The following is a 16,752-nucleotide window of genomic DNA, read 5'->3' as shown; positions in this document are numbered from 1 at the left end:
GAAGGTAAAAAACAAATTCAAAAGGTGGGTGCATTTCTCATTAAACATCAGTCAGAAAAAGTTAATGAGTCTTTCCTATAGTCCTATTATGAAACAATAGATTGACAAAAATGGAATTCCTACTGAAGACATAGAATGATGAAAAATGTGTTCAAAGTGTAAAGGTATCTAACTTTTCTATAGTGCCAAAGCACTAGAAATAATTGCCAGAAAGTTAATTATGCAGCAGAAACAAATGAAACTTTGTGGGAATATTCTTCAGGCGTCTGTGGACCTAACTATAACATTCTTAAAAACCTATAATTTCTTGCACAAAAATTTTTTTTGGCCATGTTTTAAGCTTTTTTTCCTGCAATTGATTTTTTCGAAGTCAAATATGGTGTTTTTCGTGCCAAATAAACTAAAAGCATCTGGCATGCCCCAGTAGAGGCGTGAGGATTCATTTCGACCACCTGGTCAAGATCACAGTCAATTGCGCCTTCTGTGCAACTATCCTTCGTCAAAGTTTCGAGCACTTTGAGTTCCTATCAACTAGTGCTGCAATATTATTGGCTGTGGAGCAGTAACAACTTTAGTTTGATCAAAAACTTCATGCGATCAGTGTCCCCTTCAAATTCGTCCCTGAAACACTAGTTAAGAGCAAACACTTTTTTCGTCACCACAAAGTAATAATAAAAAAAAAGGTAACAGCCTTACGAAAACACGAGTATCAAGCATAAACACTTGATACTCTCCCGGGTATCAAGTGTTTACGCCCGAAAAAGAAAAGACTTTTCCTGTCTATGAAACAAATGTGGGCCTTACTTACGTACAAAAATCGCTTTTCTGCATTCTGTGCATTTTTGTATTCTTTACTCTAATATGACTTTACTGTGAAGGAATTGCTAAACAGTAAGAGAGACCACAGCTATGCAGACGTAACGGATGAATGGCCAGGACACAAACAATGCCGACAGGCGACGTCAGAGGCGGGGCTTGAAAAGGAAGTCCACGAGACGCCACAGAGCTCCCGCTAGCCCGCACAGCAGGCATCAGCCTACACTGGCCTTGGTTCTCTATAAGCTACCCAAAAGCACGGAGACTTCTAGCGGAATTCTGAAAAGTCAACTCCCATTCTTTTTTTCTCCGGCACACGTTGCTCGCATTACTTACCTTTAAGAGCCCTTATACAGATGGTACAAAGCGAGAGTAGCTCGAAGAAAGGCTTGTGCTCAGTGTGCATTTCTGCAGTACCATCACATCAATGCCCATTAACAAGAACTGAATCTTGCTTGTGTTTGATGTGCATTTGAGAATTAGAAGTTCTGAGGGAACAGAAGACACTAGGTCATTCTGCATCAAACTGCAAATGTTTCCTATGAAGAGTATGGTACCACCTGAACTAAACTAGTGCCAGTTTCACTGCACGCTGGGCATTCATCAACAAATATATTTCAAATTAAATTATATGGCCAGTGCTTCTGTCTAGAAATGGCATCCAGAGTTAAACAGTCTGCAAATGCTTCTTGCAACAGGTTATATTGACCGCAACGGCAACACTGTGTTGCCATTACAGCTATTACTAGACAAATGCAATTATTACATTTGGTAATAAGAAATGACTCGTTACGTAACGGGGTTTGTTACACGAAGACATTCTGATTTGCTGGCTTAGAAATCTTTCTGAAGTCAGAAAAAAGCATGATGAATATACGTGTCATTAAAATTACACACCAAGTTCTAATTGGCTTAATAGGAAACTGAACTAGGTGGAAGGAAAAGCTACAATAACCCGAGAAACGCACCAAGGCCCAATTCTTAAAGGGGCACTGACACGTCAAAGTCATTTCTTTTTTTTTTTATTATCCGAAACAATTGAAAACGATGCCTTGACATTACCCTCACAATTCGGAACTAGCGAATTCACTATTTGGAAAGTAAAAAACAATTTCCAAATGCTGAATTTGAAGTTCCCGTGCCATACGCGCCAGTGCAGTGACTTCAAATATTGAGCCGTTCTGCGAGTCGAGTCTCTTTCACGCCTCCGCTCTGAACCCCCGTTGCCACCGCAACCCGAAATGTAGTGTTCACCGGCATCGCACTAACAACCGTTTTTTTCCTAAGTGTAATATGGGAGGTGTAGAAAAAGGGAAGGATTCACTTGGATTCAAACAACGTACTGGCGTTTATTTGTTAGTTGGTAGCCATCTTGGAGAGTGTTCCAGTTACCAGACCAAGCCAGATTTATGGCTAGATTCCACTACAGTAGACACTACACTAAGGTCCCCTGGCTTTCTTTGTGCGTGCTGTGCCGCCTATCACTGCGAGCAGACAATGCTCAACTTTTGAGTTTCTATTTTTAGGGCCCTTTCAGCGATCTCAAATTTTTTGCAATGGTGTGAGGTCAAAGAGAATGCCCAGTGTACTTTTGTGAGCGACGTGAAAGGCCACGTCTCAACGATTCTGTGTGAGAGGCTGCCCGGCGGAGTTACAACCGAAATCATAATACACAGACACCAAACCCAGTTGTTTTGACCATTTGACGATTTCCTTTTCCAAGTCTGAGAGGTCATCGGGCACCTAAAAAAGATCACTTTGTCCGATTCCCCGACTCACCGATCATCCTCTGCTACATGCATTGAGCGCCGTCATGTTTTCTGAGGGAGGATAGAAATCCAGGAGGCAACATCACACTGGACTTTGATTTTAGGAATTTCAAAAAGAAAGGCCATAGTGCATTCACAATCGCGTTAAAAAACATGCTTTGCGAATGCCATTATTAAATGTTACAGAAATGTCGCTTACAAAGCTTCTGAATTTCATGATATTTGACATCACAAACCAAAAGCGAGGAGGTGAGGAGCAGGAGAGAAAAACGCCAAAAATAAAAAAGTGTGTGCGCATATGGGGAAATTTGTTTTTTTTTGTGGCTATGATTACAATTTGCATTGTTTCAGATGATAAAAAAAAAATATGCCCTTTGGGGTGTCAGTGCCCCTTTAAGGCAGCTTCACATATTTGCATTTCAGTGACCAAGCACATTGCGCCCGCTTGTAACTACTTACGACAGGCGAACACAGTGGCTCACTGACGCCACTCGTCGGGTTGCCCGAGAACACCTCTGACCTGCGTATGACTAGACTAGGTACTTGCGAGACAAAATCTATGCACTGTCTATGAGAAATGATCGCTTAGAACATCTGCAGTGAAAACACAGTGAAACACAACTCGTAACAAAATAGAAAATATACACGCAAATCAGGTAGATGGCATCAGTGTGCTCCCTTATCAGACGCGGTTACAAGCGGGCACAAAGCACTCAGTCACGCTTAGACGCAAAGGTGTGAACTGGCCTCCAAGTGGTAGAGGCTGTATTAGATCGATCCCGGTAACCACCCCCGCTTGCCAGCCGTGCGTCTAGGTGAGAAGAAGCAGGGTACGGACCGTGAACTTTCCCTTGTAGCTCTCCATGAGGAAGTTTCCCCCAGACAGGTACTGCCAGGCCTTGGCTCGCATAGACGAAGGAATGCCCTTGCGGCACCGATCACGCACCTGCCACAGGTATACGGAAACACTTTGGGCCCAGCATGGAACAAGACAATGTCTTAGGTTTTGCGGGCGAAGAAGTTAGCAAAGAATGTGAGGTTTTACACCAAAATCTTGCAAGACAGAAGGAGGATAACTGAGTCAATGACAGAATGTTGGGCTAGGTCATTCCATCTGGTCTATCAGAAGTTCAATTCACCGTGTGTCAGGTAAATGGAAAATGGGCACGTACGAGACAACACTGAAGGGTCCCAATTTAAAGATGGCCATGAATAGGACCGATACATGGTTACAAGCTTAAAGTGACAGTAGAAGTCCTCAGTCTGCGTAGCAGCACAGCTAACGGTGGAGCCTGAAGAATAAAGTAGGTACTTGTATAATACAAGTTTCTCCCTGGTGTTTCCCCCCACAAATTATTAAAAACATGCCAACCTTCAACATGCTTGTGTCAAAGACAAGGCGATGAAATATCTTTCTGCAAAATGTGCTTCATTTTAAGTCATCAGTAAAAGTTGATAGCATGGTAACCATTAAATTGCATGATTTCACTTTATTTCCCATTTAAAGTATTGCATCTCAATCTTAGGTGCTCATCTATGTATATGAAACACCCAATAAAATTGCTTTTTGCTCATTATTTTCTCATTCATTTTGTAAAACTACAAATCCTAAAACAAAATTTTCGAACTACGATCATTATGAAGCAAAAAAAATTAAAGTCGGAGGACCTATTCCAACTTGACGCGGAAAATAGTTTGGGTACAACCTCAAAACAGGCGCTTCAAATGTGTTCCATCTTTCACAAAGCTAACACAGACTGGCAAACGTCGGTTAGCATACCTTCTTAAAGCGCTTGGCCATGTACCGTTCCCAGTTTTCCAGCATGTCTCTCCACTTGAGTTCACGCTTCCACTGCACCTGAACTGGCACACGGCGTAACCTAAGAAACCAAACGTTAGCTTAATAATTTTGAAAATATCAATCTCTTAATCGAACTGTCGCAGGGTAGGCTTTAGAAAAGCAGTGTTATGAGGTCACAGGGAAGTACAAGTTCAAAATAAAATTTAATGCCACTGGCATTTGATCTCTGATACTATGACATCCCTAATACTTGATAACCCAAGCATCAAAGAGAATGTGTATGTTCCCAACCAATGGCGCTTTAGATGTGCATTCCTCAATGCTTTATTTTGGTTATTTACTTAAAATCTTTTATATAGGGAAGGTGAGTGTGTGCAATGCACGAATGCATGCAACCTACATTCCAAGCATTCTCATTGGTGCTTCGGTAATCTAGCAAAAGGTCTATTCGCTTCAGAAGTGTAATCTCCCCAAATGACTGAGGCAACAAACATGTGCAGACATGTTGTTATGCTCATGTATTTCCCAGCCTCAAAGGACAACTGAAATGATAATTTATAACCAAATTTTCAATTGACATCTGTATAATAACAATGAAGATGCTACTATTGATACCACTGAATTATGCAAATTCAACATAATGCAACAGAAACTAGACAACGTCAGAGGTTAACGACAGCAAGAAAATGATTCACATAGTCCTCATCAGTTCTGCCTAGTTTCTGCCAACATCTAGTTTAATCACCCTTTAGAAAAATTTGACATTCGGTATCCGAAAGTGTTATCGCACGGCAGCTTGAAGCACATGGAGCAAAAGCTCGCGCTGCAGAACCCGAGGTTCCCGGGTTCAATCCCCGCCCCTGCCTGTTTCAACCTAGACGAGCATCATAATGGCACACGACTATGCATCACTACCGCGTGATGCCAAATTTCTCATCTACGGTAAAGACACCAAACACCCCTTGGGGGGCGGACTAACCTCTCCCTGCCTAAACGTCCATGCACCACTTATTACTTCATACCCGACCTTGCATGGCAGTAAATCTTCCTAGAGACAGACAGAACCGGTTAAACTTTACACTTTCCATGGTTATTACAAGGAGCTCGTTCACCGCTCCGAGGAAGCATCCCAAGGAGTCCCACTCACATTCCCGGGTCGGTGTACTGGGAGCCTCCGAAGAAGCCGTACTTGTCCGGAGTCATCTCGGAGGGGGCCTCTGACACAAGGGAGCCGTTGCGCTCCCTGCGCTCGACCCCGCTGGCCGCTACGCTGTTCATGGTCACGTCGCTGCAAGCATCGTCAGATTCGTCCCAGAAGCGGGGCTCTTCGTCCTCCTCCACCGGGGGACCGCTGGCCATCCCGCCTCAGACACGACGCCAGGACCCTGGCCTGCATCCGAAAAGGTGGGGCCATCATCCATAAAGAAAGAGCCCGCAGCTATGGCGCCCGGAACGTGTCTTCGAGCGGTGCGTCCAATGCTCCATACACCTTTCCGGCACCCGCCGTCCGGGCAAAAAATGCCGAGTCACAGGACGCCTTCCACGGCCCAGTACACAAAGATGGTACCACGTGGGAAAGGGTTATTGGAATGGTTTATACTGCCTGTGGATTGAAAATGGCACCGAAGTGGCAATGGGTCACATCAAAAGAGCCGGCGTGTGACGTTAGTGTGCCTCGGTCAGAGAGCGATTCAAACTGCTTGATCAAAGTCATGCGGGGCCGTGTCTGCAGTATGAGCCGCGAGAAAGAGGCGAAAAAAGCGTCCATCACCTGCAAGGTCTCCAAGCCTGGCTCAGTTATCCTCCCGCTGCACAGTAACTTGCAGATATGCACGAGCAAGGCACAGCAATCGATTTGCGCAAAAAGTGTCAGCCACTAAATTCTTTTTTTTTTTCACTTGTCTACTAGTATGTTTTATTTTGTACTTTCATTTCTTCCCTATGTAATACTTAATACGGTCATTAGGGCAAATAAATAAAATGCTTTCAATGGTTTCCATTGGTCCCTCTGCTGAATTTCGGCTCTCTAATGCTGTCAGATGTCGCGATCCTGGCGGTTGATCGTAGAAGTCCGGCAAGAAAGGCGAGCAAATGTGGGAGACCCTTTTTAAAATTGTGAAATGAAGCATAGGTAATGCGAAGCAGCCATTAGTTGGTCTCATCGCTTCTAACGTGAAGCCCGTGATTGGTTTTGAGTTTGTGCCGAGCAATGGCGCAGAACTCATGTGGAATGCGTTTTGATCAGAGTACACTCCAAATGCTGACGAAGCGCGCGTGTCCAGTGCTCACAGTGCATGACCAACTAATGGCGGCCGCACATAATTTATGCATCATTTCGAAAAGGGTCTAGTAGTGTGCTGTCGTCGCAACGTTCCAAATTCTGGCTGCCAAAACTACTGAGGGCTGTCGAGCTGGAAAGCGACTTACGACTACCGCCACGGTGCCAACACCGGGACTGTGGTAGGCAATGGCGTGACGCTTTAATGACACTATTAGGTGGAAATGGAGGGACCAAAAGGCTGACAATGTAGACGAACCGGTCAGAGCTGTGCTGTAGGCACCATATCGTAGCTAAAAGCGGAGCGTGCCAGGAAAGGGCTTTGGAACGTTCCCACGGAAACACCTTTTGCGTTCGCGCATCTCTCGGCTCCAAAAAAAGAAAGAGCACCTTCAGAAAAACGGCCACACAAAAAAGGTCCAGACAATCGAGCGCGACTGCGCGTGGCTTGTCATCCGAGACTACTCTGACAGGAGCGGCGGAGCGTGCTGGTTGAACACGGTTGGAGTTGCGGATACAATGCATGCGGAACAATCGGAGAAAAAGAAGTCTCATCTGCACTTGTACGGCTTCCTTCGTGTTTAAAGTTCTGACTGCCCTTCTTTGGTGACTCAGGCTTGCACTTCGATAGTAGTTAAATTTAAGTAATGGAATTACGGTAGTTCTAGGCACTTTTTTGACTAATTTGTATTTATATCTTTTTACTTATCACTGAAAGGAACTGCAGCCTAATTACTTCTCAGCAATACTGATTGCAAAGTTTGAATTGACATTCTAAGTTTTGCTACGATTTTGTAATGCTGGAGCTCATTTTCAATGAATCCCCGAAAGAGAAATAATGCACAGGGCATCTGCATCTTTTGCCAGCACGGAAAATTGTAACACATCAGTGTTACTTGACAATTACCTTAACAAAACCTAAGTGACACATCCCCCAGAAAAAACACTTCGATATGGATGACAATTATTTAAAATAAATCTAGCACTCTGATATTGTAGTGATTCTATCTTGTATATTAATTTGTTAATAATTGAGTCTCAGGTAACCAAAAGCAAAAAGGAAGGTAGCAGAGGATTTAAGATGGCATTCGAAAATACATCCAATGGAGGGCATAAGCAGAAGCCTGCCAAGCAAATGCCAGCTGCTATTTTCAGACTTTCTAAAAGGTTTGACAAAAAGAAAAAAAGCATGCGGCTGGCTTTACTCCGACTAGAGCGACTCAATCAAGGGTCCACTACCGAATTGCAATTATCTAAAAGCTGCATGAACACTGCACTAGCAAACAAATTAGGTACAGAATTGGGTGCGATACATATTTGGAATGTGCAAGCCAAAAGATTGGTAGAGCTTTTCACTGTTCGCTCATTTTCTTTTTAATGAACTAATGCTGTTGTTATAGTGAATTCACGATGTTGTTTCTGTGACGAAATGACATAATCGTTGTTGTTATGAATTAACATTATTATTGTAGTGATGAATTCATGTTATTGTTGTGTATCTTGTCTTCTGATTTTTCTTATATCTGCTGTTCTGTGCATTTGTTTATGTTTATTTTCTTATGTCTCCTCTACTCTACTGCCCGCTGGGCAATTGTAGGTATCAAATATATAAACGAGTTTGAAAATTTTGAGGCAACACTATCAGCCAATAAAAACTTCTCACTATAAGCGAGTACAGACCTGCTGTGCACAAGATGCTAAAAGAAAAGAGAACTTCCAAATGCTAAAATCATGCAAAAAAAATACCAAAATGCTATCTCTTAAATGCAATCTTTTTTGAGACATCTATAAATTAAACAAAATTATTAAATTGCTTAGATGCCAAGAGGATATTGAACAGAGGCTTCAGCAATCTTGCTTTAAAAGAAGGTTGAATGACCTCCAAGGACGCAGCTGTTTTGACTTTTGAAGTCCTTGTGCAACAACTGCATGCAATGCTCCCAAAGCTGGCGGCAGCCTTACACAATATTACTGTTATGAAAACATGCACGGCAGTCACATCTCTAAAGCAGGAGCCGGACATGCTCCAAGAATTTCTGGGTCATGCACAAGGGCACCTTAAAGCCAAGGGATTCTATAACTTATAACACGGGGAGATGCCACGACTCATGGCACAGCAGCAACATTACTGCGAAGAAGGATCACTTTTGTTTAATAAATTTGAAAAGGTGGAACTACCGAGGATGTAAAGTGTCAGTCGTTATTAGTAGCGACATAAAACAGACTGAACATCTGACACATCAGAGAATAAATACAATATTCAGCAGCCAGTAACTGCATAAAACACTCTGCCCTCAGCCTATTTCTTCAAACCCAGTTCACACAGCTAGGCATGCATGTACTCTTTGTAAACTCAAATTAGAACTTTGCAAATTATTATGCACTGAATTTTACAAAGTCTAAAACAGAACAGATGCTCAAAATTTCACTTACATCTAAATCTAAAAACTTTTTTCACACAACCAATGATGATTATTTGCCATCAATAATTACTTCTCACCTATTCTACAAATGCTGAGCTTACTCTGTCAGCTTACAAGGTGGGGAGTCTGCTTATATCATTAACTTAACACATAAATAGAAGACAACTGTGAAGAGCAGTATCCTATCCATCCTCCTCTTTTCAGTCTTTCCTTTGTGTTTAAATTTAGCCTGTAAATTATGGACTTACGAGTGTGCCCTGTTTCTTCGGTATTTTAACCGCCTTGCTGCTGTCAAGTTAGAGAGTCATCTTCTCCATCTATGCAACAGACTACAGCGGGTCTTTAGAGCAAATAACATAAATCCAACAAGCTCTCGTGAAAGTGGGCAAAATACACCGACTTTGCCAAAACAAGTGAATGACATAAAGAAACAGCCTTACATCTTTCTCACAAGTGTAACAAACAAAATATAAACAAAGTCCCCTAGATAAATATGCCATACACTTCCTTGCAGCCTTTGCTGCACTTCACTGCTTGTGCCCAAATCAAATGTTGAGCAATCCCAGAATCTGTCGTGTTGCAAAAGACATGCACCCACCCGTTTGACCCACTACACGGTTACTGCAATGGATACTCAGTCAGGCGTGATAGCTGGTTGTTGCAGAATGCACGCAATCCCTTCTGCTGCGTAAACAATCCCAATGAGGACAGCAGCGTGGTTCCACCACGTTGGTGCTGTGAGATGTACAAGGGTTGCTTCGAAAGTAGTGCCTCACATTTATTTCTCTGGAAACTATAACAGATACAAACAATGTGGCCACACCTCTTCATAGTGATCATTGACAGCTTATGTGCAAATTGACAGCTACAGCACCCTATTTTTTTTTACACACACCCCATTGTTGGCTATGCATTTTTGCCAGCGATGAACAAGTGACTCCGTTCCGTGCCGATAAAAGACTTAATTATACACCTTTTTTCATATGCAACGAAGTAGAGAGCTCTGCTAGTTGGTCGAAGTTAAACACATCATAGGTGTAAGAGCGCATAACAATGAGGACTAAGAAAAGGAACACACAACACAGGACGAGTGCTGACTCGCAAATACTAAAGAATACACCTCTCTTGTGGCGTGGTCTATATTGAACAAAACGGTAGATGCTTAAATGACATGGCCAGGGAGCACAACTATTCCCTGAGAGCCACGGTCGGCAAGCATCTAACGGTGCACTGTGGGATTTGCAAGTGCAAGCCATCTTTCGATGAGGCCACTAGGTTAGGAAGGCACCGAGAGAAATGATTGAGGCCTTTCACATTGTAAATTATGAAGCACAATGTGTCAGTAAGCCATCGGTGGCATTATTACAAAAAAAAAGAAAGCCTTTTTTCTCTTCTTATGAATGGGGGGCAAGTGATGCATTGATAGCAGAGGCCCCATTGTGACGAGACAGTTTCGGTGGCGCATGGGTGGCGCATGCGTGGTTGAGTGTTCCTTTTATGTTTTCCTATTTTCCCTTTTAAACATTTAGTTGCAAGTCAGCGCTCGTCCTGTGTTGTGTGTTCCTCTTCTTAGTCCTTGTTGTTAGGCGCTGATACACCTACATCATGTTCGTTAATATGCACGTAAATGCCAGACACCCAATTGTTAGAGTGCCACTGTGCTGCCGTGTGTCGCATGACAACAAAATTTTTTGAATATTGGCGAAAAGGTTTAAACTCTACTGCCATAGTATGAACCTCTGCCTGTTGCATCTTAAGCCAACATAATAAAATAGGAGGTATTATCTATTGTGTGATCATTGCAATTTCTTATTGAACATTGCCAAGATGCGAGCAATTTAAATAAGCCAATCATAAAGACACACAAATTAAAAGCACTTATGTTTGCGAGAAGCATATTTTCTTTGAAGAGGCAGACAACAATCTTCAACCCCTCACTAGCAATGGAATATATGAATAGGCTAAGGCATCTTTGCAGTTATTTTTTTTCTTCAAAATATCACACAGCACCGTTTCTTACTTCTTGCATGCTAGTACAAGAATTATGGGAATTCTTAAAACTATCAACTGGACAGCAATGAGATGGGTATGTACCATGTAAAAAACATGGACATAAGGCTACCCACATGTCCCATGTTGTGTAGCCTATTGTGTTTGTTTTTCTACTTTTTAGCTTAGTATCAACTGGACAGATTGGCTGTGTGATCAGCCCACTTAGCACAAGTGGGACAGTGCAACCTATTAAAATTTCTGAACACAAAATGGGACAAGTCTTTGAACAAGCTGGCAATAATATACTAGTGTGGATGAGCAATGAGATTGTTCGTACAATAAAAGCCACAGGCATTATTTTCTGTTTTACCTTATTCGTAACAAGAGCTGGTACCCGCTTATGAGAGCAATCAGCCTTTCAAAAGCCTTTAAAGTCTCTCTCAGTGGTTTTCCAGCTATTTATGAACATGTTTCCACATTCTTTTACATTGAGCAGGGGCAAGGATACAATTCTTTTCCCGATCAGGTCGCAGTGCTCTTTGTACATCAGCGTAATATTTGTCATAAAAAGGAGTACCACGCATAGGACTGCCCCACATAATTGGTAAACTATAGAATCACCCACAAAATAAAACAAAGACAAAACATGGCACATTGCAGTTTCTTCTTTCTGGAAGATACTGTTGAATGAAAAATATATTCAACCAGAAAAATAATATTTCTTCTCATCTGGTGAACAGTAAAATGATGAAACCAGGTATATTTGTCTCAGACTTAAAGGGATTCTTCAACGAAATTTGAAATATACCCGTCGTGTTGAAAAATAGGTTGAATATGATCCACAATATCTGTAAATGACAATCACACATTTGTATTTTGAGCCTAATGGCTGCATTTTTCGTTATAAACGGCCCACTCTGGCAAGCGGTTGGAGAACAGTTAGTGGAGGACACGTGACATCCAACGCAATCGTGACATAGTTTGTCTCAAGACGAGGAAACCTATGGCAAGGCTGACGTCGAGAGGGTGGCCTAGTTGTTCCAGCAACCTAAGGCTGCTTTTGTATGAATTTTGAGTGACGGATTAATATTCTATAATCTTGTAGAAGGACAATAGCGACTTCTGAGACACACAAAAGAGATTCCTGGGAAGGGGGGAGTTTCTCCTTCCTCTCTTCTCTCACCATGGCCGGAGTTGAGACAGTTACCACCACTACCTCTCAAGGTTCCTAGATGGGCATTACAAACGAGGCGTTTGCGACAACCACCAGGTGCTCTTTGCTAACCGTTTAATTCGTTTTAAAATTCCTTTTCGTGACTTTTTTAACAAGATATTGGTGTGCTCGATGTGATACTGCTCCTTTGAACACATATAGACCAAAAAATAAGTGCCGAAATTTCATCGTAGTATCCCTTTAAAGGGGCCCTGCAATCATATTTAAGCATCTACCTTTTTTGCGGTTTCCACGTCTCTTGGGGTTCAAGCAAGCCAGCGGGCACGGAGGGAGTAGTAATAAAATATCAGTGCATCATATTTCAACCGGACGACGCAGAAATCTCCTCCACCTACGGGGGCGACCCGCGGTGCCAAAAGCGCGCAGTATGTGAGGTCTTTGGTCCTGGGCTTACTATTGGTCAGAGCCGCTAAAAGCTTCTTTTTAGTCGAAATACAAAATATAAGTGGTGCAAACCGTTTCAATTATTTATGAAAGTAGTTTTTGTTCAGTATTTTAGATCAAAAAAGAAACAAATGCAGTTTAAAAAGTACGGAAACAAGAAATGACCCGTCGACATACCCAACACCAAGTGGTGGAAAAGGTGGCGCATAATAGAAAGGGGTACTGGGATCAGGCATCGGTGAGTGGCGAGAATAGAAAGGTCCCGGATGTATGCGGCGGCGCTGCGGTGTATACGGGCTCAAGGATCCGACCGGCTCCGAGCGTTCCAAAGGCCTTCGGCGAGCACCTTTGGCTTGCAGTTTGGCGGTATGGCAGCGCGAAGTGGCTCCCGTTCTGAACTGATATTTACCCCGTATTTGCTGTCATTTCTGGCCAATGAAGTTTCATGCCGAATTAGTGTTTAATTGCGCAGCAAATGTAATGCGAGCCGCCCTGGCTGCCCGCTTCATACAGCCTATCCAAAACATGCTTTAGTGACGCCCTCTCGAGCCATCAACACGAAGTGCGGCAGCCGTGAATGCTTGCTGAGCTCACTACCCCTCCTCTAGTTCACGGCCACTCAAGCAACCAAGGATGTCCTGAAGGAGGTTAATTTTTGCTTGTTTTTGTAATTTTAATTTGCCCATAACTTTTAAAATAAAGCGAAATTTGAGAAAAGAAAAGTTTCATCAAGTTACTACGTTCGTTGTGCTCAGGTTCGGTGCAAATTAAAAACCAGTAAAAATGTCCTGGCAGTGCCCCTTTAATGATCACGACCATGTCAAATGGCCAAGACGCAAAAGCACCGCTCACATGTGGCCACGAAAGAATGAGTGAATAATAAAATGGTGCCTCTGTTTAGCGTATGCGACACGTGTCTCAACAAACACAGTCATGTCTCACTAATGACCGAGTCCCACTAGAGCGAAAAACAGAAGCAACCGACACCAACAAGGCTCCATTCACATGCGGTATGCACACAATGCTACCTTTGGCGGTCTTGCAATCTCTCGGCGCACATGAGGTAAGCACAAGTGATTGCAAACCTGACAAAGGTCCTTCACATGCACGCTGCACAATTTGAGTCTTGTCGATGTTGGTTTCTGTTTGTCGTTCTAGTGGGACTCGGTCGTAGCACATACCTCATTAATATGGATGCCCCACTATGTACACTAAAACGCTGTTTACAAACACATCAGTGTTTTCCCAGATGGAATGTGAACCCTGCACGTGCACAGGAATCAATATTGTACCACATAAAGTGTCTGCGCGTGCGCAGTGCCAACAGCAGCGCCACCACAGTGGACTGACGTCGGAGGGTTGAGTTGTTTTATAGGCTGTGTAAGAAAAGTGCAATAAAATAAAATACAATACAATACAAAACTTTCGGGGATGAACTGGGTCAATGTATGCATCTTTGTTTCGTCATTATGGAAGACGCACACAATGAAATATTTTTTGGGGAAGGGGGGTGTCCGTAATAATGAAACATGATTGAGTTAGGGGACTCGACACTTCGGACTGATCAATAAACTATCTCTTTGTGAGAAACTACGCGACATGTGCTGGCATTCTCCTTTAAGGCGAAGTTGAAAACGTTCTGCTCAGGCACCCTGCTCATAAGTAGACATATGTTACATCTGCAAAACAGGAGTTGCTGATGATCTAAAAAGCTAGCCTTAAAACCCTAAAGTACTGCCGCTCTTCCGGTGACTGCCCCACTAATTGAACTTAGATTCGTACAAACAAAGCAAACGGAGGATCGTGAAAGGAGAAACCCAACACGATTTGCAAAGCAGCCGCCAGCGGCTCGACTCATGAAAGAAGGTGCTCTGCCCCTTAACAAGCCGGTCACGTTTACGGTGGAGGAAGCGGTCAAACTCGCGACCAAGACGGAACTGCCCTCCGAAAAGCACACCCACACAAGCACGCGCGCACAAAATGCTTGAACGACTTCTTAGTCCTCAACCAAAAGCAAACAAAAGACATACAAAAAAAAAAAAAATAAAAGAAGAGCACGTTTTGGGAAACATAGAGCCCCACGCGAATCTTCTAAACAAGTTTAGGCAGTTTGTTGTTTTGTTTTACGCCCACAAAAAATTGCCCACACAGCTCAAAATAAACAACCAAGAAACTTGTTTCAACGCTCTGATAAGCACCTGGCAGTTCCTCTACCACACAAAAGAAACAGACTTGGAAGATAAGTTTTTTTTTTTCCTTGTTGTTGTAATTTATTTACTTTTTTACGAGAAAAAAAAAAAAAAGCCCCAGTTGAGGGCAAAACGGAGCAGCGGTCGGCATGGCAGCATCTTCTCGCAAAGAACGGGCGCAGCGGCAGGGGCCACTCCGTAAACACGCCAGATTAAAGGACACATGCAAAGGAAAAAAAATTTTTTTTTAGACAGCTTAGATGGAAAAAGGATGTCATAAAACGATTTTACAACGAAGAAAAAAAATTTTTAGAGCTATATTTACGGCGCTATACGAATTTGTAGTTGGCGCTCGCGGGAGCCGCCGCTGGTCACGTGGTAGGCCCGCGCGCCGCCGCGCTGCGTCGCCGCCGCACGCTGAGCGTTGTGCGAACGCCGCTTCAACGCGTTTCTCCAAGCCGCCGTCGCCGCCGCCGCACAAGTTCGTCTGCTTCGGGGCGCCGCCGCCGTCGTCTGACCGGCGCACAGGTCTATCACGTCTGCTTGCGCTTTTTCAGGAGTTTCCTTTGGGCTCTAAAAGTTACTTATTCATCTTAGTTTTTTGTTTTACTTCAAACAAAGATAAATAAGTTACTGTTAGAGGCCATAGGAAGCTTCCGAAAGAACGCAAGCACCACGTGATACATAAAGACCAGTCACGTGATAAATACAGACCACTTTTCCGCGGTGCCCGCGGGCGCCAACTACAAATTCGTTTTGCGCCGTAAATATAGCTCTAAAAAATTTTTTTCTTCGTTGTAAAATCGTTTTATGGCGTCCTTTTTCCATCTAAGCCGTTTAAAAAAAATGTTTTTTTCCTTTGCATGTGTCCTTTAAAGGGAAGCGCGACACGGCCACTCATATCGGATATCTCTCCCATACGTTGCCTTGGCAGCACGGCGCACGGATTTGTTCGCTTCTTTTCACTCACACCGCCCAGCCGTAGTACAGTACGCCCCCACCCAACGACAACAACACCCCACCGAAACACAGACTTAGCGCATTTATCAGGCACGGGACTCGGATATCATAAGTAAGCCTATGACAACGTTATGTCCAACGACTAATCGGGTTTAAATAACGCTCGATGCGGTCCCAACCTGGGCGAAGAGAGACGCGCTGGCGATCGCTTTACCCGTACGCGGGGAAAGATGACAGCCGAGACAACGTCGAAAGCTCGATGTCAGATGCGCGTACAAGATGCAGTCGGTGTTTAACGCGTGCCAATTTCCAATATTTAGTACGGGGCATTCAGGCTTCCGTTGGATGGGGCCTGCGGTGTCGATCGCACGCACGCCGTCGCGAAAACGGCTGCATGCACGGACCAGTGCGTCGCTTGGAAGTTGTCAACATAACGTTAGATCTCCCTGAAGGCAGTGGCGTTGGAAGGAACTTACATGGCTTTGCACGTCACTTCTCAAGCATTGTGCGTAGTCAATTCCACGGTAATGCACTTAATCCATCGGGCCACTTCCGCGAACTCCTGCGGATGGGCAAATGAATACGGATGAATTGCTGCACGGCACACACGCAAAAAGAAAAAAGAAAGCGACAAAGAAATAAAACGCCATAACCAAGCTAACAACAAAACACGCAAAATGACGTGAGTGCCGATGCCGATAATGAATTCAGAACAGAAAGAGTTTTTAAATTGTAAAACTAAAATAATTTAGGTAAAGCAATATTTATTGTTACTGTGCATACTATGTACCTATTAAGTATAAGATTTACCATCAAGAATTTTAATTGTTTATTTTTACTACGATGTAACAAACCAAAGCACCAACGAGGTAGAGGGCCTTAGAGTGATAAACTAGTATACCGTTC

The 16,752-nt window shown here is 43.3% G+C and overlaps 1 protein-coding gene across 1 annotated transcript in view; it reads right to left on the bottom strand.

Moving 5' to 3' along the window:
• LOC8051635 (TBC1 domain family member 10B) overlaps positions 1-16,546 on the bottom strand; it is a 34,918-nt gene extending 18,372 nt beyond the window's left edge. The window contains exons 1-4 of the mRNA XM_040217404.3: positions 16,323-16,546; positions 5,534-5,776; positions 4,366-4,465; positions 3,424-3,531 (exon numbers count right to left, since the gene is read on the bottom strand). Of these exons, the coding sequence (XP_040073338.1) occupies positions 3,424-3,531; positions 4,366-4,465; positions 5,534-5,745 (420 nt within the window). The 5' untranslated portion in view covers positions 5,746-5,776; positions 16,323-16,546. The remainder of the gene's footprint in view (positions 1-3,423; positions 3,532-4,365; positions 4,466-5,533; positions 5,777-16,322) is intronic.
• Positions 16,547-16,752: the final 206 nt, after the last annotated feature.

The sequence above is a fragment of the Ixodes scapularis genome, unplaced genomic scaffold, assembly GCF_016920785.2.
Source record: "Ixodes scapularis isolate PalLabHiFi unplaced genomic scaffold, ASM1692078v2 PGA_scaffold1__304_contigs__length_218370807, whole genome shotgun sequence".
Taxonomy (NCBI): Eukaryota; Metazoa; Arthropoda; class Arachnida; order Ixodida; family Ixodidae; genus Ixodes; species Ixodes scapularis.
Note: the sequence above shows the minus strand (reverse complement) of the source record. Positions and strands in the feature narration are given on the sequence as shown.